The 22,341-nt window shown below is 54.3% G+C and overlaps 2 protein-coding genes across 2 annotated transcripts; one reads left to right on the forward strand and one right to left on the reverse strand.

Moving 5' to 3' along the window:
- Positions 1–1,034: 1,034 nt before the first annotated feature.
- Gnmt (glycine N-methyltransferase) lies at positions 1,035–4,983 on the forward strand. The gene is made up of 6 exons (XM_028887217.2): positions 1,035–1,364; positions 3,036–3,163; positions 3,882–3,992; positions 4,185–4,327; positions 4,429–4,550; positions 4,640–4,983. The coding sequence occupies exons 1-6, from the start codon at positions 1,159–1,161 to the stop codon at positions 4,809–4,811; spliced, it is 882 nt and encodes a 293-aa protein (XP_028743050.1). The 5' UTR covers positions 1,035–1,158; the 3' UTR covers positions 4,812–4,983.
- Positions 4,984–5,105: 122 nt separating this feature from the next.
- Positions 5,106–17,409, reverse strand: Pex6 (peroxisomal biogenesis factor 6). The gene is made up of 17 exons (XM_028887222.2): positions 16,473–17,409; positions 14,973–15,136; positions 14,533–14,616; positions 9,741–9,843; positions 9,513–9,646; positions 8,886–8,997; positions 8,421–8,629; positions 7,845–8,040; positions 7,604–7,680; positions 7,228–7,360; positions 6,945–7,150; positions 6,783–6,844; positions 6,493–6,601; positions 6,102–6,218; positions 5,904–5,981; positions 5,651–5,790; positions 5,106–5,463 (listed from the first exon to the last, which is right to left on the reverse strand). Exons 1-17 carry the CDS (start codon positions 17,355–17,357, stop codon positions 5,327–5,329), a joined length of 2,946 nt encoding a protein of 981 aa, XP_028743055.1. The 5' UTR covers positions 17,358–17,409; the 3' UTR covers positions 5,106–5,326.
- Positions 17,410–22,341: the final 4,932 nt, after the last annotated feature.

Consider the following 22,341-nt stretch of genomic DNA (forward strand, 5'->3'; position numbering starts at 1 on the left):
AAAAAACAAAACAAAACAAAAAACCCAACCAAACCAACAAACAAAAAGGAAAATTCAAACACCCTGCACTTCCAAAGGATCTAGGTTCCATATCCCAGCACCCACGTGATGCTCACAATTGTAACTCCAGTTCCAGGGGATCTGATGCCCTCTTCTGGTCTCCACAGGCACCAGACACACATGTGGTCCCCTGACATCTGTGCAGTCAGAACAACCATACAATACACAGGAAGTTAACAATCACGGGATCGTGGGTATTGGGTATTCTTCCAGCTCCGGGATTCTCCCTGTATCAGAAAGGCTAAGGAAGGGCGCTCCTTCATTCTTGCTCTGACCAATCTGTGAAGTTGGAAGTGTATGAACTTGTGGAGAATGGCTTTCTCCACATCAGAGTCCTGCTGGGATCTTGTCCTTGAGAGAGAAATCGACCCTCAAGTTGTGAGGCTAGTTAGAGGCAGGGCGCCACGCACCTCCGCTCCTGACCCGCTCCCGACCCGTACCCGCATGGGGAGCCGATGGGTGTCTTACATTCCCAGGTTGGCTCCAACTCCTGAGCATCTTTCTGCCTCAGCCTCACTGCCCCCAGCCTCTAGGAGAGTGCTCGGTATAGCTCAGGGATTGGAAGGCCCACACTACCTGAGGAGGCTCCTGGCCTGAGAAAGGGGTGGGAGGAGAGATGGGGGCTGATGAGAGACACAACTATCTCCAGGGGAGCTCGGCTCTTACACTTGACTTCCCGTCACACCACCGACACAGTGGCCCTCTTCAGTGGGGTGTCTGTCCCTTCTGCGGTCAGTCGTGGGACACCCAACTGTGCTGGGCGTGGTCTAATTCTGCTTTGCGTGGACTTCAAAGGCTTCTTCCCTTCTCACTTGGTAGGGATGGAGTGGGCACTCGTCGATCTACCTTCTGTGGGCTCCTCCTAGCCCTTGGCCACCCAACTGCGTCCTGTTTGTTGGATCTTCCTACCGGGAAAACCAGGTCCAGGATTGCCTGGCCGAGCCATCCCCACTGCGGAGGCAGTCTGGCTGCGGTCCCAGGGCTCGGGGCCCAGCAGGGGCGTGTCCCCGCTCTCACCTGCCATTGGCCAGGTGGGGCTGCCCTGCCCGAGGGCTATAAGTGCGGGGCTCGAGGCCGGGCAGCCAGGCGCAGGTCAGGATGGTGGACAGCATTTACCGTACCCGCTCCCTGGGGGTGGCGGCAGAAGGGATCCCCGACCAGTATGCTGACGGGGAGGCCGCGCGTGTGTGGCAGCTGTACATCGGGGACACCCGCAGCCGCACCGCCGAGTACAAGGCGTGGCTGCTCGGGCTGCTGCGCCAGCATGGTTGCCGTCGGGTGTTGGACGTGGCCTGTGGCACCGGGTGAGTCCAAACAAGAGCTGAGAGACTGGCTTGGCCAGGAGCGCCGCACCACAGGAAGGCCAGGGGGGCAGCCTTTGCGGGCTGGAGCCTGGCAGGCAGCGCTGGCGGGCGGGTCAGGAGTCCCTGCCCACGGGGTAGGACGGGCACGGGAAGAGCACCTGCTGAAACGGTGTGCGGAGGGGGCCAACCAGGGCGAGGGTGTGAGCAGAGAAGGGGTCACGGGCAGGGAGAAGCCGGACTTGAGTCAAGCTGGATGGATCCTTGGCTCTAGCATTGTGCCTCCTGTGACGGCCTCGGGCAGTGTGAACAGGACATTTGTGACCTTGTTTGCACAGTCAAGTGCTTTGCCAAGAGTTTGGGTTGCATGTGTTTCAATCTGTAACAAAAACCCACGAGGTAAGGAGTGATTCTCTCCAATTAGCACCTAGGAAACTCATTCCCGAGAAGTAAAGGCCCGCGTTCGGTGGAGAGTACACAGACGAGGACAGTTAGCGTCTGGCCCACACTCCGACCCAGCAGGACACATACCGCCCCCTCTCCATGAGTTACTTTATTTCCAGGAGCCTCGTGTGCCCAGTTCTCAAGTGCACATTTGTAGAGTGCCTGGTTCCGATTATTTTTTAAAAACTGTTCAGCTGGAGAGATGGTTCAGCAACTAAAGAGCCCCCCGGTGATTTTGCAGAGGACAGGTATTCAGTTCCTAGTACCTCCGTCAGCGGGTTCACAATAGTCTGTAACTCCACTCTGGAATTGAATGTCCTCTTCTGGCTTTGGAGGGCACTGCACTCACATGCACACATAAGACATAATTAAAAATTTTGCCTTTAACCCCAGCACCTGGGAGGCAGAGGCAGGTGGATCTCTGCGAGTTCAAGGCCAGCCTGGTCTACAAAGCGAGTTCCAGGAAAGGCTCCAAAGCTACACAGAGAAACCCTGTGTGTGTGTGTGGGGGGGGGGGGCGGTTAAATTTAAATTAAAAAGTGTCGCTGCCAGATGTGGTGGCACATACCTTTAATCCCAGCACTTAGTGAGGCCTACATAGGTGGATCTCTGTGCATTCCAGGCCATATGAGACCCGAACTCTAATAAATAAGGGGACCAGAGGGATGGCTTAGCAGTTAGGAGTACTTATGCTCTTACAGAGACCCAGGTTTGGTACCCAATACCCTCCTTTGGCTTCTGCGGACACCAGGCATGCACATGATGCATGTATTCAGGCAAGACACATAAAATTAAAATTTTGAATTTGTTTTTTAAGGAAGGGTCTCTTTTTATAGCCCTGGTTAACCTGGAACTCACTATGTAAATCAGGCTAAAAACCTTCCAAAAAACCTTTTTTGCTAAGTATAAGGCAGTGGTGGAACATGCCTTTAATCCCAGCACTCAGAAGGCAGAGGCAGGCAGAACTCTGTGAGTTCAAAGCCAGCCTGGTCTACAGAGTGAGTTCCAGGATAGCCAGGGCTACACAGTGAAGCCCTGTTCCCCTAAAAAAATAAATAAATAAAAGTAAAAAGAGGAATATACGCATGGACCACCTGAGGTCAGTGGAGGAAGCAGAGGAATGGACTATGAAATGTCACGTTTGGAGAAAGGCCACATGCACGGCCTCCTCCGTGGCCTCCCAGGCTCTCCTAACTGGTCCTCTCAGCCCTCATGTCTGACCTCATCCAGAGTGGACTCTATTATGCTGGTGGAAGAGGGTTTCAGCGTGACGAGTGTGGACGCCAGTGACAAGATGCTGAAATACGCACTTAAGGAGCGCTGGAACCGGAGGCAGGAGCCAGCCTTTGACAAGTGGGGTATGTAGGCCATCAGGGCCCTGGCCACACGCTCCCAGGGCCACTCTCCTCTCTGCCCTGAGCTCTTTTGTGCGGCGTGGGCTGACCAGTTTTCCTCAGGGGACAGTGAAGTTCCTGTCATCCTCCTAAAGAGGAAGGCTTCGCTGTCAGAATAAGGTACCAGGCGTAAAGAGAGATGGCTAAGAGGTTAAGAGCACTGGCTGATGCTCTTAAGAGGTCCTGATGCAACCACACCGTGGTTCATAACCATCTGTAATGAGATCTGGTGCCCTCTTCTGGTGTGCAGGCAGAAATGCAGGCAGAACACTATGCATAGTAAATAAATCTAAAAGAACGAGCTTGTATTTTGGTGCTCGGGATTGACTCAGGCATACTAAGTAGATACTTGACACTGAGCTATGACAGCATTTCGGCTTTCCCATGCTGCCTGCTCTGGCTAGGTTAGGTCCAAGCGATTCTCCTGCTCCAGCTTTCCATCCAGCAGGGGCTAGATGTGCACACCAACACACTGGACCCTGCAGAGCCCCTTTAACTGTCTGCAGCATCCTGTCTCCCCTCCCTGTGAGAGCCCATAAGTAGAGAGCTGGCTTTTCCAACAATGGCTCCTCCCATTTCACTCTCCATGTCCCCTGAGTCCCATGTGTCCCTGGGTGGAGGTGGCTGCCGCTGTGCTATGATGCCACTGATTCTGTCATCCCCCCCCCCCCCCGGCCTCCAGTCATTGAAGAAGCCAACTGGTTGACTCTGGACCAAGACGTACCAGCAGGAGATGGCTTCGATGCCGTCATCTGCCTCGGGAACAGTTTTGCTCACTTGCCAGACAGCAAAGGTGAGCGAGCTTGTGGCCTTGGCTGTGGCTTTCGCCGTGAGCTCTGCCGTTTCTGGTGGTGGCTGGCTGCCTTGACAAGGCAGACCTGCTTCTTGCCTCTCTTCCTTAGTGCTGGCGCTTGGGAGGGAGATGGGAGGGAGATGGTGCTGGAGGCCCAAGCGGATGGTGTCTGTGGCCCTGCCTGGCACCCAGGTGACCAGAGTGACCACCGGCTGGCGCTGAAGAACATTGCAAGCATGGTGCGGCCTGGGGGCCTGCTGGTCATCGATCACCGTAACTACGACCACATCCTCAGCACAGGCAACGCACCCCAAGGGAAGAACATCTACTATAAGGTTGGGCTGACCCCCAGTGGGAGGTGTGAGTGGAGGCCGGGAGCCCCACGGTGGCTTATGGAAGCTAATGCAGCTGCCGCCGCCGCCACCGCTGCTTACAGAGTGACCTGACCAAGGACATCACAACCTCAGTGCTGACAGTGAACAACAAGGCCCACATGGTGACCCTGGACTACACAGTGCAGGTGCCAGGCGCTGGCAGAGACGGCTCTCCTGGCTTCAGGTATGGCCCGCTTTGGCGGCAGTGAGGTGATGGTGGTGGGGGGAGCCGAGGCCAGCAGCCCTCACGCTTGGCTGGGGGCCCTGTTGCAGTAAGTTCCGGCTCTCTTACTACCCACACTGTTTGGCGTCCTTCACGGAGCTGCTCCAAGCAGCCTTCGGGGGCAAGTGTCAACACAGCGTCCTGGGCGACTTCAAGCCTTACAAGCCCGGCCAGGCCTACGTCCCCTGCTATTTCATCCATGTGCTCAAGAAGACCGGCTGAGTGTGGCTGTGGATCCTGTAAGCCTCCTGCCCAGACAGTGGCGGCCTGGGGTGGGGCTGACTCATGTCCCCATCCCAAGACCAACCCTAACACAGATTCTGCAGCTGGGTGCAGGGATGTGGGGTCCGGCAAACGGGGAGTCAGCAATACAGTGTGTGCCGTTTTCAACGCCCCTGTGCCTCGTGTTTCTTTGGGAAGTAACATGCTCCCTGGGTGTCCATCCCCGCCCCGCCCCGCCCCTGACTCCTCCCATAACCTGGCCCCTCCCACCGCAACCTCTTGCAACATCACCAGCAGGGGGCAGCATACACTTTATTTTCCGTCACAGAACCGGTACCTCAACGCGATTCCCAGGCTGCCAAGCTCCCAGGCGGTCAGGTCTGGCCCTCCTCCCAAACAAGGGCCTCCCACTATGGCTCACAGGGGATCTCCTGCAGGAAGGCAGCCTTCGGGTGACGTGGCAGCAGGTGCCTTCAGCAGTGTGGGCAGATGCAGGCAAAGATGGCAGGCAGCTCCTAGCAGGCGGCGAACTTGCGCTGGATGCGCTTGTACCGGAGTAGCTCCTGCTCGCTGACCGAGGGCTGCAGCCTGGCTGCGGCCTGCAACAGGTCCTCCATGGTGAGCAGCAGCGCTGAGTTCCCCAGCTCGAGCCCTGAGGGGCGGCAAGGAAGGGTAAGGCCAGAGCCCACCCTCGCTGAAGAACCGAGGCCTGGTCTGTGCCTAGGAAGGAGGGAGCCCTGGGGAGGCACCTTCCTGCTCAGCTGTCCCTCTGAAATGCAGGGCCGGGCCTGTCTCCCACTAGCGTTTTGGTCCCCTCTGGGGCTGGCCAGTGGGCTCACCTTCCTCCAGGTCTCGAACCCTGCGTTTGAGGGCAGCTGTCATGGCGTCCGAGCAGAGAGAATAGAGGTCCGCACCTGTCAGCTGGGGCGGGCAGCGATCCAGCACGCTCACCAGGCTCACAGAGGCCTCCAGCTTGAACCTGTTACACCCATACCAGACATGTTAGAGCTGGCTTCACCCCCCCTCCAGAGCCTCACTGACCGGCACACATTCCCCGGCCATCCCAAGGCCCAGCTCTTTGCCAAAGCATACTTGCGCGTGATGGCGCTCAGAACCCGCAGCTGGGAGGCGCGGTCCTCACTTGCCCCTACAAACACCAGCTTGTCGAACCTTCAGAGACAGAAGCAGGAAAAGCATCAGGGCTGCCAGCCGTGAGAGGCGAAGGATCTGCAGAGGTCAGGACACGAGCCTGGAGGGGTCTGGATGGGAAGAGAGGGCCAGGATACCCACCTGCCGGGCCGCAGGAGGGCGGGGTCCAGGAGGTCTGGCCTGTTGGTGGCTCCGATCACAAACACATCCTGAGTGCTATGGAGCCCATCCAGCTCAGCCAGGAGCTGAGACACCACTCTGTGGGGAGGAGGCAAAGGCCAGAGAGTCCGTGGTGTGCCCTCAGGCTGCCGGTGCCTCTCTTTGAAGGCTACTTCAGCAAGGCCCTTGCTGAGTTCGGCACCACGTCCCTCTCCACACAGGCAGCCCTCCTCCTCAGAGTTCCACACCCAGCTCCTTTTCAGCTTCCACTCTACCAGCTCTGAACTGGAAGGGCAGATCCCCGATCTGAACACTAATCTCACATCCCTCCCATCTGGGATCCCAGACTCCATTCCCACCCTGGACTCCTGACCTGTCCATCACACCTCCAGAATCTCCGCTTCGCCCCCGGCTTGGAGCTAAGGAGTCGAGTTCATCAAAGAAGATGATGCATGGGGCGGCAGCCCTGGCCCTGGCAAACACTGAGAGAGAGGCTCTCGGGAGAGGGTGTCAGGGAGCGTGAAGTCGGGGCGGAAGGACGGCAGTGGGCCGGGCAGTTGCCCGACTCGGCTGACCATGAGCAGCAGCTGGGGGAGGGAGGTGGCACCAGGGCCACTGGAGTTGGAGAAGGACCCAAGGCTCCGCCTCTGCCTGCTCACTCACCTTCCCGCACATTCTCCTCACTCTGGCCCACGTACATGTTGATGAGCTCTGGTCCCTTTACGCTGAGCGACAGAATGGATGAGTGAGACCCATCACACGTGTTCATCGTATACAGTCGTCCTCTCCTCCCGCCCTCCCACGTTTCCTCCCACGCCTGCCGACCTGAGGAAGGTGAGGCTGCACTCGGTGGCCACGGCCTTGGCCAGGAGGGTCTTGCCTGTGCCTGGAGGCCCGTGGAGCAGAAGGCCTGATCGTCTCAGGCCCAGGCTTAGCAGCTCAGGGTGTTCCAGAGGGAGCTGGATGGTCTCCAGGATCTCCTTCTTCACATCCTGCAGCCCACCCACGTCATGCCAGGACACTGAAGGGATCTAGTGTGGGGATCAGAACAGGCGTGTAGGGAGGCGCAAGGAGGGAGCGGCTGCCCACCCCGAGGACCTGTTCTCACCTTGGGGGCGCCCACAGCTTGGGAGTGAGCAGTTTGCAGCTGATCCAAGGCCTGCCCAAAGTCCTCGGCCAGCAGGGGAAAGCCAGCCGCACACAGCGCCCCCTCATCCTCCTCACTCAGGCTATCTGCCAAACTAGAGAGAGAAACGCGAGGCTAGGCTTACACCTGTAACTCCACACAGTGAGCTCCAGGGCAGCCACGGCTGAGACCGGTCTTAAAAAAATGAAAATAAAAAAGGACCAGGCCCACCAGGTTCCGGATTAAGATGGTCACAACACAACAGAGAGAACAAGCGAAAGAGACAGGACCTCTCTGCGGGTTCCACTGCGTTCTCCCCACCTGCCCAGCCACCTTGCCCGGGGCGAGCCCCCCTTACCCCGAGGCCCTGATCCTGGCACAGGCGATCCGGCTGGTGTGGGTCAGAAGGGCATAGAGGTCCCCGACCACAAAGCCCTAGGGAATGATACGAAAGGACACATGGGCGTGGCGTCGCAGGTAGAGCCCGTGGGGTCTGGACTCCAGCTGCAGAGGCTCTGGCGGTTTCCCGTCTCACAGGGCACCGCCTCGTGCAGGACCGGAAGTCCTTCGTGTGACGAGGACCCTGCGCAGACACTCACTGCGCAGCGCCGTGCCAGCTGGGGCAGGTTCACCTCCTGGCCCAGGGGAAGGTGGGCAGTGAGGGCCTGCAGGACGCTCAGCCGCTGCTCCTCGGCCAGCACCGGCACCTCCAGCTCATGAGGAAATGCTGTGTGCACGTCAGCGGGCAGGTCCTGGGCACGGCTCGTGGTGGCCACCACCATCAGCGGAGGGCAACTGCAGACAGAGGGACGGGCGGAGTGTAGGGCACAGTGGACAGCCCTCGAGCTGTGGGGTGACGGGTGTCAGGACTGGGTAGGGATGAGCGCCACCCCAAGTCCCAGCGCGGCCTGTGGGGACACTACTGGGGGGTCTGTGCGTCACAGGGGGGGTCTGTGCGTCACAGGGGGAGCTCATGAGGACAAAGGCTTCAATCTAGTGCTTCCTCCAAAATGCAAGACTGCGCCCTCCTGCGTCTGGTGACTCCTAAGAATTCAGGCCCTGGCTAGGCAGGCGAGATGTCTGAGAAGCCGGCAGGGGTGAGGAAATAAGGAATACAGGGCTGCAAAGAGTTAGGAGGTGGCTTCCCCTTCATCACCCGCCTCTCTGTTAAGTACCTGCTGAGAGGGTCCTCATCAAGGAGGAGGTGACGCAGTGTGGCTACCACACGGGCATCCTCTCCCAGGCCATCGCGGTCCCGGCCCAGAAAGTCCACGGCCGTCAGCAACAGGACAGCGGGCCTGCAGCGGCGGGCCCGGGAGAAGACGGCCTGCAGCCTCGCCTCCACGGCTGCACTGCTGTCCGCACAGAGGCTGGAGCAGGGCACCTGTGCAGGGGAGAGGCGGGAGGAGTCAGGAGCACACCCTCCCTGTGGGGAGCAGAGGTGGGCGAAGGAGGAGCACTGTTTACCCTGGCCATTCCTTGGGACCTCTGAGGAGCTGAGCATCATGGGCTCTACATTAGCCCAGACTACCGGGCTCCAGGGTTAGGGCTGCTGGGTGGTAATGAGGGAACAGAGGAAGAGAGAGAGGCAGGATCTGAGCTGGGGGGAAGTGCGTGGGGTCCTCTGCAGAAGCCCTCACCTTCAGTAAATGGAGCCCAAGGCGGCTACATGCAGCCGTGACTGCTGTGGTCTTCCCGCTGCCTGGGGGCCCTCGAAGAAGTACACAGCTGCTTCCTGTGAGCAAGGCTCCTCTGCGATTAAGGAATATACACCGTCCGCCACTTTCTGCCCAAAGGTTGAGACCCCAGGAACCCGGGGACCCTTGGGCCCCCAAAGCACCCTGTTTCTCCTTGGGCCCCCTAACCCCCACTCAGGCTGTCTCCACCAAGGCCCTCCCTGTCTTACACCCTCTCGGGTGCTCAGGCAGAAGCACGGAACTCAGAGTGCTCTGCAGCCACAGCCCACTGTGCCTTCAGTGAAGCCTCGCCTGAGAGCTCTGGGCTGAAGAGGGGGGGGGCTGGCTTGAGACCTGGGCCACTGGAATGGGGCACTGGGTCCCTCAGGGATGGAGTGGTAAAGGCCAGGGTAGATCATGGGCTCCCCAAGTGGAAAATCAGGCTCAGAGACAGCGCCTGGGAGTCTGCTGGTGGCCTGGACTAGGTGTCCTGGCTTGCGGCCCCCAACTCTGGGTGGACCATTGGGAGCTAATTCTCTGGATGACGCTCTGAGCAGGCCCTCCTCAGGCCTGGATTCACACCTCACTCACCCAGGCTGCAGGTGAGGCTTCAGGACGGCACAGAGCTCGTTCACCAAGGCCTCCAGGCCTGGAGGAGACAAGCTGTCCCAGGGAGTGGACCTTCCTGAAGGCAGCAGTGGAACCCGGCTCAGGGCAGAGCCTGCCTGTGAAAGGTAGGAAGAAGCCCATGACTCTAGGGTTCCCACCCCGCTGCCAGGTCTCCTCCCGCCCAAGGCCTCCTCCCGCCCAAGGCCTTACCATGTATAATGAGGTGTGGGTGGTATCCGCCAGGAAGACTCTGGCTGGACCAGCTGGGGCTTCCCCAACTGTTTTCTTCACTTTAAAAAACACCTCCCGCCACCTGCAAGAGAGGCCAAGGAACCCGAGACCGAGAGTCCACATCTGCCCTCTCTAAGAGCAGGTGGCTCTCTCATAAAGGATGGACTTAGGAGCAGCACAGGTGATTACCCTGAGGCTGTCATGATGGGGGCTGGGAGGGAGGAAGGCAGGGGTCCTGTCTGCCTGACTGGACCGTAACACCTCTGAGGGCAGCTGTCTGTCCTCCTGCACCCCCGTCCGGCCATCAGATAACCAGGAGGGCATTTCTCCAGGCACATGTCCTAGCCACCCGCTCCAAAAGGTGAAGCCGCCATCGCTGAGCATTGCGGCCTATGGCCACTTCCCTGGCTCCAGAGGAGTCTCTCTCCTGTCCTCCTGCACCAGGGTCCCAGATCTCAGACCGAGGTATCCCTTGTTTCTTATTCAGTAATCCAGCAAACGCGAACTGAAGTTAGACTCCTTCATAATGCCATCAAACTCTAGTCCCGGGGAGGCTGAAGCAGGAAGGTCGTGAGATAGGCAGGCTACACTACAGTAGTACAGTGGGATGAGTAATTCTCTGTCCTGCAATTATCTGTGAGGCTTTAAAAATAAATGGCTTTCATGTATTCGGAGTCCATTGGACAGGTTGGCGACTGCCAGGATCTTGGGGACAGGGAAAGAAACGGAATGATTACTAGTGGGTAGTTTTTTTGTGGTTAGGAAAGTTCAAGAACTAGAGATGTTTGCACAATTTTGTAACTACAATGAAAACTACTGAATTATACCTTTGTTTATTTTGAAAGAGGTTTGTGTTTTCTAGAATGGCCTCAAATTCATAACCTCAAGTGGCCCTCTGTCTCGGTTTCTTAAGTAGGTGGAATGATGGGTACATGTCACCACGACCAGCTGAATTGTACCCTTTAAAAGGTTAAGAAGGGCCTCAAGGGATGGCGTACACCCTTAATCTCAGCTCAGGAGGCAGAGGCAAGAGCATCTCTGAGTCCAAGGCAGCCTGGCTTACACAGCAAGTTCCAGGACAGCCTGGGCTACATAGAGAAACCCTGTCTCAAACTCCCCCACTCCCAAGAGAGTGTAAGAGGCCAGGTTGTAGTCAAGGTCTTCCAATCTCAGAGTCACTCACTCTAATTTCAAAAGTGAACACTGGGGCCAACCAGCTGGCTGGGCAGGGAAAGGCACTTGCGACCAAGCCTGACTACCTGAGTTCAATCTCTGGAACTCACATGGCAGGAGAGAACCAACTCCTACAAGTTGTCTTCTGACCTCCATAAGCTCCCCAACACACATTTTTAAATAAATAAATGGAATTAAAAAAAAATATTACTTCATCCTTTGAAAGAAAAAGACGCACAGCCCATAGGCTCATCCTGATTCTAGTCCAATGGGTCTGGGTGTGTTAGGCATCTATCTGTATTTTATGCAATCTGAAGGTATAACCAAGGCTAAGCAGTCACCCCCAGACTGTGTCACTGTGAATCAGAGGTACTTACACTACTAACGGGAAGAGGGTAAGAATAGATAGAGGCTAGTAACTCAGTCTCCCGGACAGACATGATTAAATTCTCCTCCTTTTAATTCTCAGGAACAATTACACTCTAGGCCTCTCTAAGACCCTTCAGGATGCAAACTCCTTCACTCAAAACGTCATACAGTCGCCAAGCTGCCCACGCTGGCAGCAGAGGTGGGTGGGAGTGCTTCCAAGTAGAGGAAGGTTTGGCTACAAAAGTCTTGTAAGGGGCTAGGTGGACGGCAAGGCTGTAAAGTACTACCCAAACAATAGAAAGGCCAGAGTCCAGAGCCCTAGAGCCACATAAAAGATGGGTGGGTATGGTCACCTGCCTGTAACCCCAGCAAGCACAGGAGGAGGAGACAGGGACTCACCAGGGGGAGCTGGTGAGACAGACCAGCCTATACAGAGTTCCAGGTGCAGAGAGACCCTGCCTCAAAATATAAGGTGGAGAGCCACTGAAGACACTTGATGTCAACCTCGGGGCCTCCGCACACACACATGCACCTGCACACCCGTGGTCACAAACACATACCCCCAACAGTATTTTCTCCAAGTCTTATGGCTGGCAATGGCTGTGTTAAAAACTGAAACCTAAGGGAAAGTATGTGCTGTGTACCCAACCTAGAGCTTGGTGCATGCAGGTGAAAGCTCGTGTCTGAGCCCAGCTCTAGTTCAGAAAACTGTTACTACTGTAGCTGAGTGTACAGCCCCACACCTCTACCACGCCGGAAATCTTGTCAGCACACCCTGGAAGCGGTGTATAGGGAAGCAATGGGGGATGGCACTGTGGAGAGCTGGGGAGGGGCCGGCTTCTTCAGCGGAGGGTGGTGCTCCACTTCAGTAGAACGGCCGGAGATCCACTTCACCAGAGCACTGCTGAGGGAGTCCTGGGTGGTGTTCCAGAACGCCAGGGGGCAGGGGCTGGGGAGGCAGTGGAGCCGATGACTCCCAGGTAGCTCCGGTTGGTAAAGGGAGGCTGAAGGGGGCCCATCAACGATGGAGTTCCTTTCTAGGCAATCTAAGGAGCTCCTGGGTTTCCTCATCATGCCTAGGTGGCTAATGTCCTACACCTGCCCTTGAACTCAGCTGCTTACTTTCCCAACCTTGGTTTCCTTGAGACCTGCTCAGGGAGAGCTTTGTGCTCGGCACCCAGAAGACAGGTAAGCTGGAGCTGGTCAGCAGCAGTCCAGAAGACGACCTGCTGGTGCTTTTCCCTTTGACAGTATGAAGTGTGGGTGGGCTTCAGTTTTTCCACAGAAAACTACATCAGGGCTGTGAGTTTAGTTTAGTAGATAGAATGCTTGCCCAGCCTAACCAGTGTCACCCTGAGTCAGAGGTGTTTAAGCCACTAACTGGGAAGAGGCTAAGGCAGCTGGCAGCTGGCACGAAGCCCTGGTCTGCACATTTAATTGTGCGTGCACACCTATAAAACTCAGGAGTTAGAAACAGGAAGGTCAGAAGTTCAAGGCCATCATTCACACATGTATTTTGAAGTTAGCCTGGGCTACATGAAACCCTTTCTCAAAAATAATCCAAGTCAAGCTGGGCATGGTGGTGCATGCCTTTAATCCCAGAATTTGGGAAGCAGAGGCAGGTGGGTCTCTGTGATTTCCAGGCCAGCCAGAGACCCATAGTGAGACATGTCTCAAAACAAAACAGCTAAGTCAGGCATGGTAATCCTAGCACTCAGGAGGCTGGGCCTGGAGAATTGCTCCAAGTTCAAGGTCATTATAGGTTACATAATGAATTTGCGGCCACCCTGAGCTACAGCCTAAGACCCTGACTCAAAAATACAGCACCACTGTGAGTTCAAGGCCAGCCTGATTTACAGAGCAGGTTCCAAGACAGCCAAAGGAGCACAGATAACCAAGTCTTAAAAATAACCCATCACCACCGTCAGCACCACCACCAACCACAACACACAGTACTAGCTCTTAGGCATTTGTTCAACAAGACAGACAGGGCAGGGGAGACTAGTAAGTTCCAGCCCAGGTGCCAGGCCCCTGTTGGCCTAGGGTTGCTATCACAGGGAGCACCAGGCACCAACAGGAATCAGACTCTGGATGTTGACAAAGATGGCCCTCCTGGCAGGGCGTCTCTCTTGGCATAGGACACAGGACGAGGCAGAAAACTTGCAAATGACAGCTGTCCAAGTTGGGCTAGACTATCTGTCAACTGTGCTCCCTAATAAAACACGAGGGGAGTAGTCCTCCCTTAGCGTCAGTCCCTGGTACTGTCGAGGGTTCCTTCTGCCTTAATAAATCTTTTTTTTTTTTTTTTTAAAGATTTATTTATTATGTATACAGCATGTGTCCCTGCAGGCCAGAAGAGGGCGCCAGATCTCATTACAGATGGTTGTGAGCCACCATGTGGTTGCTGGGAATTGAACTCAGGACCTCTGCAAGAGCAGTCAGTGCTCTTAACCTCTGAGACATCTCTCCAGCCCCCGCCTCAATAAATCTTTTAAATAAATGACAAAAGCAGGAAGGGCAGCGAGATGGCTCAGTAGGTTAAGGCACTCGCTGCCATGAGTGTGCACCCGAGTGCTCAGACTCACACACACACACCACAGAGAAATGTAACAGAAGAAGAAAATACTACAGGCGATGAGAACCAGTCTAGGAAAGGCAGAAGGACTACTGCCTGGGGTACATTTTCTTCCCTTCAGAGAAGGCTAAAGTCGTCTCTACTCCTTTCCCCCATGAAGTTTCATGAAGCCCTGGCTGGCCTTGAACTCACAATCTTCCTACCTCCACCTCCCAAGTATTGTAAGTACAGATGTACACCACCATCCCCAACTCATCCATGCTGGGGATTGAACCCAGGGCCTCCAGTCAAGCCAGGCAAGTGCTCCACACTTAACTGTAGCTCCAGGTCCATTAAAGTGTTGTTTGTTCACTCAGGGTTGTGTGTGTGTGTGTGTGTGTGTGCGCGCACGCGCGCGCATGCTAGTAACCAAATAGAGAGCCCCCTCACATGCTAGGCAAGTGCTTTACCACTCCTTACACCCTAGCCCTAGGCAGTGATTCTTAACCTGTCTTTGGTTGGTCCACCTGGGAACCAGAAACTGCATTTTTTCCCCCTCTCTAGCAGTAATAAAATATCCTTTAGCACAAAACTATTACATACAACTTGGGAGGAGACTGTTGAACTGCACTTAGCTTATGACTCTGGACCACAGAGGAGGGGGCAGCTGCATACCTGGGCAATTTCTCCAGGCGTCCTTCCAGAATCTCAACGTGCCCAGCTGCTGGTACACACAGAACATCCCCTTCCTGGACCACCCTGCAACACATCAGTGGCCTGAGTCAGCTCACACTGGGAGTGTCAGGAAGTGTGACATACTGACACATCTGGGCTGTTAAGACCCACAGCTTCCAATTTTTAGGGAACAATTAAGACTTAGATTGTTGGGGAGATGATGGCGAGGCTGGAGACGGGGGCGTCCCTGGCTCTTTTGGACCAAACAGTCCTTTTCTTCTTAGAACGCTCAAATCACCTTCCAAGGCTCCCTGCCACAATACTATCATGCAGTTCCTAAGCCAGTAGCCCTGGGGTACTCGGACCTGAGGCATGGGCTGGCAAGGATGGAGAGGGACAAGGTGAGGTGTCCTTTTCCTTAAAAGGAGTAGGCAGCTGACCTGGGTGTGTGAAAGTGCCGGTAAAGAACATGGTCATAGTTTCCATTAGAGCTGTAGTGCGGTGAGGACACAATTTCAATGTGTAACTCTCTGGCAAACGGAGGCCCAGACAGCAGTGAAGAGCTTCTTTGGTCTTCATGGGTGATGGAGCCTTCCAGATACCTCTAACGGAGAAACAATCATCACCTTACAACCTCCAAGGAGACAGGTTTTACCCTCTTCGTAGCCATGGTCTACATCTGCCTTTTGTCCTTACAATATCAAGGCTAGCAGCCTGAGGTAGCCAAACTGCGTATCTCTGTTATCCTTAGAAAACCAAAAGCTCTCCTAATGTGTACTAAGAAGCCATGTCAACTCTTTGTAGCCCTGGTTCCAAAAAGCTGCATGTAAAGAGAATCTTTCTGGACCTTTCTTTGAAACCTGTCACTTAGCCCAAAGCCAGTGAGGGGCAAAGGAATCTATTTTTGAGCCGGGCGGTGGTGGCGCACGCCTTTAATTCCAGCACTCGGGAGGCAGAGCCAGGCGGATCTCCAATATACCAGTTTCCTTCAGTCAGAAGAGACCACTCCCACTGTTATTCACATATGGACGTCTTAGTGGACTTGTTTGCTTAGTGTGGTTTGAGGGCTAGGGCTGGATCCAGGGCTTCTTGGGCTAGTCAAGTGCTCTTTCACCGAGTCACATACCAGCTCCATCTCACAGTATTAACTGGTCACTCACCTAACAAGTTTCTACACTGATGAACATGTTTTTACATATGACCACTGGGCACCTGAGGAGTTAAATCAATGCAAGAGCTGGTGTTGTTCCAGCTAGGTAATTTCAAGTACACTTATATGCTTAGAAACTAAGCTGCATTGTGCACCCCCCAGCACCACTGTATTTTTTAAAGTAAAGGCAGAAACCAAAACACTTCAAGAATGTCTCTTAAATGTATTTAATAAGATATCAAATACCAGGCACCAAAGATAACAAAGAGCCCTTTCAAGGAATTTACAATATATGATTGAGGATTAGACAGATTATATAATCATAAAAAGAATAAGGTAAATATCCTAACAAAGACTCAAAAGGCTGGAGGAGGGGAAATGATGTTAAAGTTATGGTACTGAGATCATAAAAGGATTTAAGGAGTTTTCTAGGTAGGCCTTGAAGTAAAGGATGGTAGACTTATCAGAAAAGTTAGAAGAGGAGGTCAATGGAAAGTGTAGGCAGAAGGTACAAGTCATCATTCTGATGCAGCACCCAAATTACTGATTAGCGTAAGATTCCACACATCTGGTACTTGACAGTGAACCTCACCTTTCGCCTCAACACATGAGCTCTTCCCACGCACCACTATGGAGAGACAGTCTGATAATGGAGACTGGGTAAACAAGGCTAAGAGACCCGAAGTGCAAAGTCTAAAACTGTAAGGGACAGGGGACCGAAACTCTACAGCTAGCCTTCCAATTCAGTTAAGACAGATAAGAGGGCAGAAGGAAAAGCAGCATTCCTGACCTGAATTCTGAGCTCTCCCACTTCCAGGGGGTCACAGCCGAGATTAAAAGCCAGAGTAGCAGGCACAAACACCAGTCCGTCAGCGAGTGGCTCTCCCAGCTGCCCAGAGCTGGGTCCCAGTCTCTCGGACAGGTCCCAGCGAGGCTCTAGGACCTGTACTTTAGCCAAGTGCGGCTGGGAGGTGTTTGGTAACTCTCCGACCCGGGTCACCCACACCCATTCGCCCTGGAAGAGCCCGAGACCCCGGAGACAGCCCCGGGTCACACCCAGTGTATCTCCAGCCCCTCCCAAAACTCCCTTAAGTTGCCGGACCGAGTGGGAAACGGCAAAGGAGGACACCACGGGCGGGGGTGGGGGGCGGCTGCGGTGGTCCCTACTCTCCGGGCCCAGTTTGGCCCGCCCGCGGAGCTCAGTTACAGCCAGCCGCGTCCCTGGGCCCAGCAGCCCTTGCAGGGCCGGCCGCGTCTCCAGCACTCGCGAGCCAGGCACGGGCAGGATCTCCCCGCGGCGCACCAGCAGCGGCCCGACTCGGGGCCCGGGCCCAGGCCCGGGAGACGTGCCAAGCAGCGCCCAGGCCAGCGCCGGAGGCCGCCGCACAGGCCGCGCTCGCACTCGCTCCCCGGGGCCCAGCGCCAGGAGCCGCAGCAAGGCGCGGCTCACCAGCAGCTGCGGAGGCCCGGGCCCGCGCTGCTCGTCCTGGGAGCCCGGACCTTCTAGAGCCGCAACGAGCAGCGCGGGCCCCGCAGGGCTTTCGCTCGCCGGCCGCAGCGCCAGCACTAGGCCCAGCCCCGTCGCAGGCCACGGGCCCCCGGGCGGCAGCAACACCGCCAGCGGCGGCGTCTCAGTCGGGAAGGGTTCGAGGACGCGCAAGACAGCCAGCGCCATGGCCACTGAGCCCAGAGCGCCTCCACTTCCGGAACTAGCGACCGGAACGGCCCCGGGAGCGAGAGGCGCTTCCGCTTCCGGCGGGGACGTGGGCGGGGCGCCGGTGCAGAGCCGGCCCCTGGGAAGATGGACGGCGCGCGGGAGGGCTCGACCGCCGCCTCCGTAATCGCCGACGCATGCGCCCTTGAGTCGGCGTGTCGGAGCATTTGCCTTTGCATTTCGGTAGGGGAAATAACGCCCTCTCAGTGGTCATGCCCCGTCGCACGTACTCAGTGTGTTACTGATCGAGAGCGGTTGGTGGGAAAAGTGGAAGGAGTCCGTCTTTTCCTGAGGAAACCGTAGTTTGTCCCGCTCAGCTGCGGGCGCTGAGGCTTGAGGGCTGCGGAGAAGGTTGTAAGAGGGCGTGGTAGGATCGTAAAACGGTCCCAGACACGCCTCTGTGTGTCGTTAAGTCGTGGCTGCTGACTGGGGTGCCTTACGTGATTCATGGAGCCCCGCAGTCTGCTGCTCGCCACCCCTGCCCCCCCGCGCCCCCCACAGAGCCCGTGTCCCAGCGTCCTGGGTCCTGCGAGGTCACTGTCCTAACTCTCACCAAACTTTAAGATGGGGCAGTTTACGTCTTCCCTCAAACCCGGTGCTCTGTCCTACTCGTCCTCGGAGACCCATGCTCTGTTTCTGCCCTAGAGGAGGTAGGCGACAGAGCAGGCAGAGGACGGGGCTGGAGGCTTCTGTGATGGGAACTGAGCCAACAGCCTGTGCAACATGTTAGCTAGATTTCATCTCCGTCTCTGCTGCTCTCTCTCATTCAGTGATAGATCACATTTCCAATTAACAGGTGCTGGGGTTTCGATTCCCTAACTTAACCCATGTTTTGGACGGTGGCTATTGCCTTTCTCTGAATCTTGTGTTTTTCTTCCCGCCGCTGCCCGGCTTTCTCCCGTTCTTTACAGTTGAGCTTCTTGAGCAAGGCTTCTGTTTTATGTAGTACACATTCTTGAAAAATCTGAACATCAGACACCTGAAAGCTGAGCGTTAGGGTTACATGTATTAATTACATGTATCTCCAGAAAGATGAGAAAATATTTAGATTTCTGATTATAGTTCCTGGGAATACCGTAGTTTATAAAGCTGAAATTGGGCTGGGGATGTAACTGTTGGTGGAGTGTTTGTCTGGCAATGGTGAGGCCCTGGGTTTGAAACCAGGGGTGGTGGTACACTCCTGTCTTCCTAGCATTGGTAGGTAGAGGCAACAGTTACACAGTGAATTTGAAGCCATCTTAAGATACATGCGAACTTGTCTCAAGTGGAATTATCCATTCTCTCTTTTTGTCTGTGCACGTGTTCATGTATGTGCACACATGTAATCTTACTGATGCGCATGTGAACATTCATGTGCCGGCCAGACGTTAAGGTTAGGTGGTTGTGTCACAAAACTTTTTCCTGGGGACACAACCACAACACATGTCTCTCCCCCGAGATCGGGGTCCCATGACAGACCAAAGCACAAATACCAACAAACTCCAACTTGGTGAAACAATGAGCTTTATTGCAGTTACTACAGGAACATGAGCAGAAATGACTCACAGACAGCTGCATCACCAAAGCCCACCCCAACATGGGTGACAGCTCACTGAGCTAGGAACCTGGAGCACACTGCACAGCCTGCAGGCAGCTCAACAGGTTGGAGAGCATCCTTCTCAGTGCCTCAGTTGGTCCAAACCTCTTCTAGGCAAGCTTGGCTGGTTTCTGCTTCTTCCAGGTAGTTCATCTGGTCTGAGAGTCTTCTTTGCAACTTGGCTTCAGTTCTCTGAGAGGGACCCTCAGATTTTATTGCACACTCTAGCAGGGAGGGGCCTAGTGAATCTGCTCAGTTTCAGGGACTTCCTGAAGATGTTTTGAGTTGTTTACCTCCCTGCTTAAGGAGGTTCCTGTGGGTTGGAATTTTTTGTTTTGTTTTTGTTTGGTTTTGGTTTTGGTTTTTCGAGACAGGGTTTTTCTGTGTAGCTCTGGCTGTCCGGACCTTGCTCTGTAGACCAGGCTGGCCTTGAGCTCATAGAGATCCACCTGCCTCTGCCTCCCGAGTGCTGGGATCAGAGGCATGTGCCACCACGGTCCGGCCAGCATGGAATTTTGTTTTGGGAGGAAACTTATGGAACCCAGGTGTCTTCTGAAATTGCCCTCCACAATGTTTTTTTGAGACAGGATTTCTCACTGTACCTGGAGCTAACTGACATGGCTAGACTGGCTGGCCAGCAAACCTGAGGGATCCTTCTGTCTCTACCCTGGTCAGTGCAGGGACTCTGCCTCCCGAGTGCTGGGATTAAAGGCATGTGCCACCACACCCTGCCCTTTCTTGATTTTTTTTTTTTTTTTTTTTTTTTTTTTTTTTTTTTTTTTTTGTGACAGGGTTTTGCTATATATCCCTGGATAGTCTTGAACTCATGGTAATCCATCCGCAGCCTCTTGGGTATGAGAATTATAGCTGTGCATCATCATGCCTGGCTAAATTGGTGCGTACATACACATGGACATCAAACCCAGGGCTTCACACATGTTTGGCAAGCACTCTACCACTGAGCTGCAATCCCAGGCCCTCATTTCAGATTGCAGAGCAGCATGCAGAAAGGTACTGGGACTGCACATGGCTCCACTCATCTGTAAACCCACACTTCAGAGGCTGAGGGAAGAGAATTTCAGGTTCAAGGCCAGCCTGGGGTACACAGCGAGACCCTGTAGTGAGAACTACAAATGAGAAGGTGCCGGGTACTCGGAGTCCCACAGATGAAAAAAAAAATATCATTTCCAGCCTATGTCTTTGTCCCTGCTTTCTAGAGGAACCAAGGACTGTGGGTTTAAAGAGGATACGGACTCACCACAGGCAAGCTCTGTGCCTCAGGACTACAGTTTGTCTTGACGCTTTGGGTGGGGACAAGGAGATTTGTTGCCCTGCCTCAGTTACACTCATACAGATACAAATGTCCACCCACAAATACACATCTTTCCCTCCCAGGCTGTTCTCCTGCAAATAATAGTAGAAATGCAGTCCAGTGTGTGCCGCCTTGAACTCATTCTTAGTCATATAGCTAAATGCTATTTCTGTGTCACAGCCAGGATCCGACATTTGCTGTCCTCACCTCATACTCACTCTCCAACCACTATAAACTTCCACTCCTCTGAAGCTTCCTGGCAGAGATCACCAGACACCTCCTAATTGCAAAATCAAGGTGTTACTGCTCAGTATTTATCATCTCTGTCTGCCTCTGGCCAATCCTTACTAGCTCTGCCATTAGGAGGCCAGTTTCCTCTGACCATCTTTCATCACTTAGGAAAGTCATCCTTAACTCCTCCTTTCTCTTAGACCATCTCCGCCCACTCCCCCAATCCAGTGACTCACCAAATCCTGTTGACTGCACACATCTCCTGATCCCATCTCTTTTTCATTTGTTTTTAAATTTTTTATTAAAATGTGTCTGTGAGAGTGCATGCCACCTGTGTGCAGATGCCCATGGAAGCCAGAAGAGGGCATCAGATCCCCTGGAGCTGGAATTACAGGCAGTTGTGAACCAATTGATGGGGGGGATGGGAACCTAATTTGGTCCTCTGGAAGAGCAGCAAGTACTCTTAACCACTGAGCCATGTCTCCAGCCTATCTTTCCCATCCTATTAAAAAAAATAACTAAATTATGTGTGTGTGTGTGTAAGTGCAGGTACCCACAGAGTCTAGAAGAGGGTATCAGATCCCCAGGAGCTGGAGTTAAAGGCAGTTGTGAATCAGCTAATGTGGGTGCTGGGAATTGAACCCAGGTCCTCTGGAAGAGCAGCAAGTGCTTTGAACCACCGAGCCAGCTCTCCAGCCTCCATCTCTCCCATTCTCATGGCTCCTACTCTTTGTACAACAATCATTGGCTACTTATTTGTTTAGTTATTTGTGCTGTTGGGGGGATCCAAGGCCCCTTACTTTCGGGACAGCAACTACAGGCTTATTTTTAACTTTTTACTCATGTTTGGGTTTTGTTTGTTTGTTTGTTTAGAAACAAGGTCTTTGTGTAGTTCAAACTGGTCTTGAACCGGCTATAGCTAAGGCTGATCTGTAACTCCTGATTCTCCTGCACCTTCCAAGTAAGATACCACACCCAGCTCCCACAGGCTTATTTTTGACGGACCTCCTCCAGTTTGTTAATGTAGTCTATTGGCTACTAGGATAACTAAAATATATTTCTCCATGCCACTCTGAGGTTTGTGTAATTTATGACATTGTATTTTAATCATCTTATACGAGTCTGTGTACTTCATCAGAGTGGGAACTCCCTGAGGGCAGGAACCCAATCTCATCCACTGGAACACCAGCTTGGGTGCTGCGGCAGTGGCACAGGTAGGCTTTCTGAGACACTCAACGATGAGGTTACTTTTCCACTTCATCCTTAGTGGCTCAAACGCAGCGTTTACCGATCCCAGCTTCCTTGCAGTAGGTACCGGGACCCACGTCTTGAAGCTGCAGCGAACCAGGGATTCTGCTTTTATTTCAGTGGGGCTCCACTGCTGACCGGCTTCCCCTCTGCTCCTCTGCAACCGTGAACTAGGACAGACTTGATGAATGCACAGGAGGACCCTTAGGAGTCTTCTCTATCAATCTGCAATTTGAGCTACTTAAACTCCTACCCTTCCGTGTTAGGTCTCTTTCCTCGAGTTCGGACGAGGCAGAGCAGGGGAAAACGTGAGAGCCACTTCTGGAGGGAAGGAGCCAAGGAATGAAGAATAGCAGAGGACGACGCACAGGCGACGCCGGAGAGCAGCATTGCCAGCCAAGCTCGGGTTTCCCCATGGCCCCGCCTCCCTCGCGAAGCCCGACCCTCTCTGGGGCGGGACCTTCCCCTCCAGCCAATTCTGGGAGCCGAACCCTGGCGGTTTGTACTCTTTCTTTCCAATGAGAAAAAAAGGAAGCAGCTTGGCTCCAATGGCCAATCCGAGGAGGCGGCGCCTGGTT

The sequence above is a fragment of the Peromyscus leucopus genome, chromosome 16_21 (genome assembly GCF_004664715.2).
Source record: "Peromyscus leucopus breed LL Stock chromosome 16_21, UCI_PerLeu_2.1, whole genome shotgun sequence".
In the NCBI taxonomy this organism is placed as follows: domain Eukaryota; kingdom Metazoa; phylum Chordata; class Mammalia; order Rodentia; family Cricetidae; genus Peromyscus; species Peromyscus leucopus.

Bases quoted from the DNA above. Each gene is read 5' to 3' on its own strand.
- Gnmt (XM_028887217.2), top strand. From the start codon at position 1,159: ATGGTGGACAGCATTTACCGTACCCGCTCCCTGGGGGTGGCGGCAGAA. The intron at 1,365-3,035 runs GTGAGTCCAAAC...GACCTCATCCAG, and splicing joins GACGTGGCCTGTGGCACCGG to AGTGGACTCTATTATGCTGG. The intron at 3,164-3,881 runs GTATGTAGGCCA...CCCGGCCTCCAG, and splicing joins GCCAGCCTTTGACAAGTGGG to TCATTGAAGAAGCCAACTGG.
- Pex6 (XM_028887222.2), bottom strand. From the start codon at position 17,357: ATGGCGCTGGCTGTCTTGCGCGTCCTCGAACCCTTCCCGACTGAGACG. The intron at 8,998-9,512 runs GTGAGTGAGGTG...CCTTAATCGCAG, and splicing joins AAGCCTCACCTGCAGCCTGG to AGGAGCCTTGCTCACAGGAA. The intron at 8,041-8,420 runs GTACTTAACAGA...CTCTGTCTGCAG, and splicing joins GATGAGGACCCTCTCAGCAG to TTGCCCTCCGCTGATGGTGG.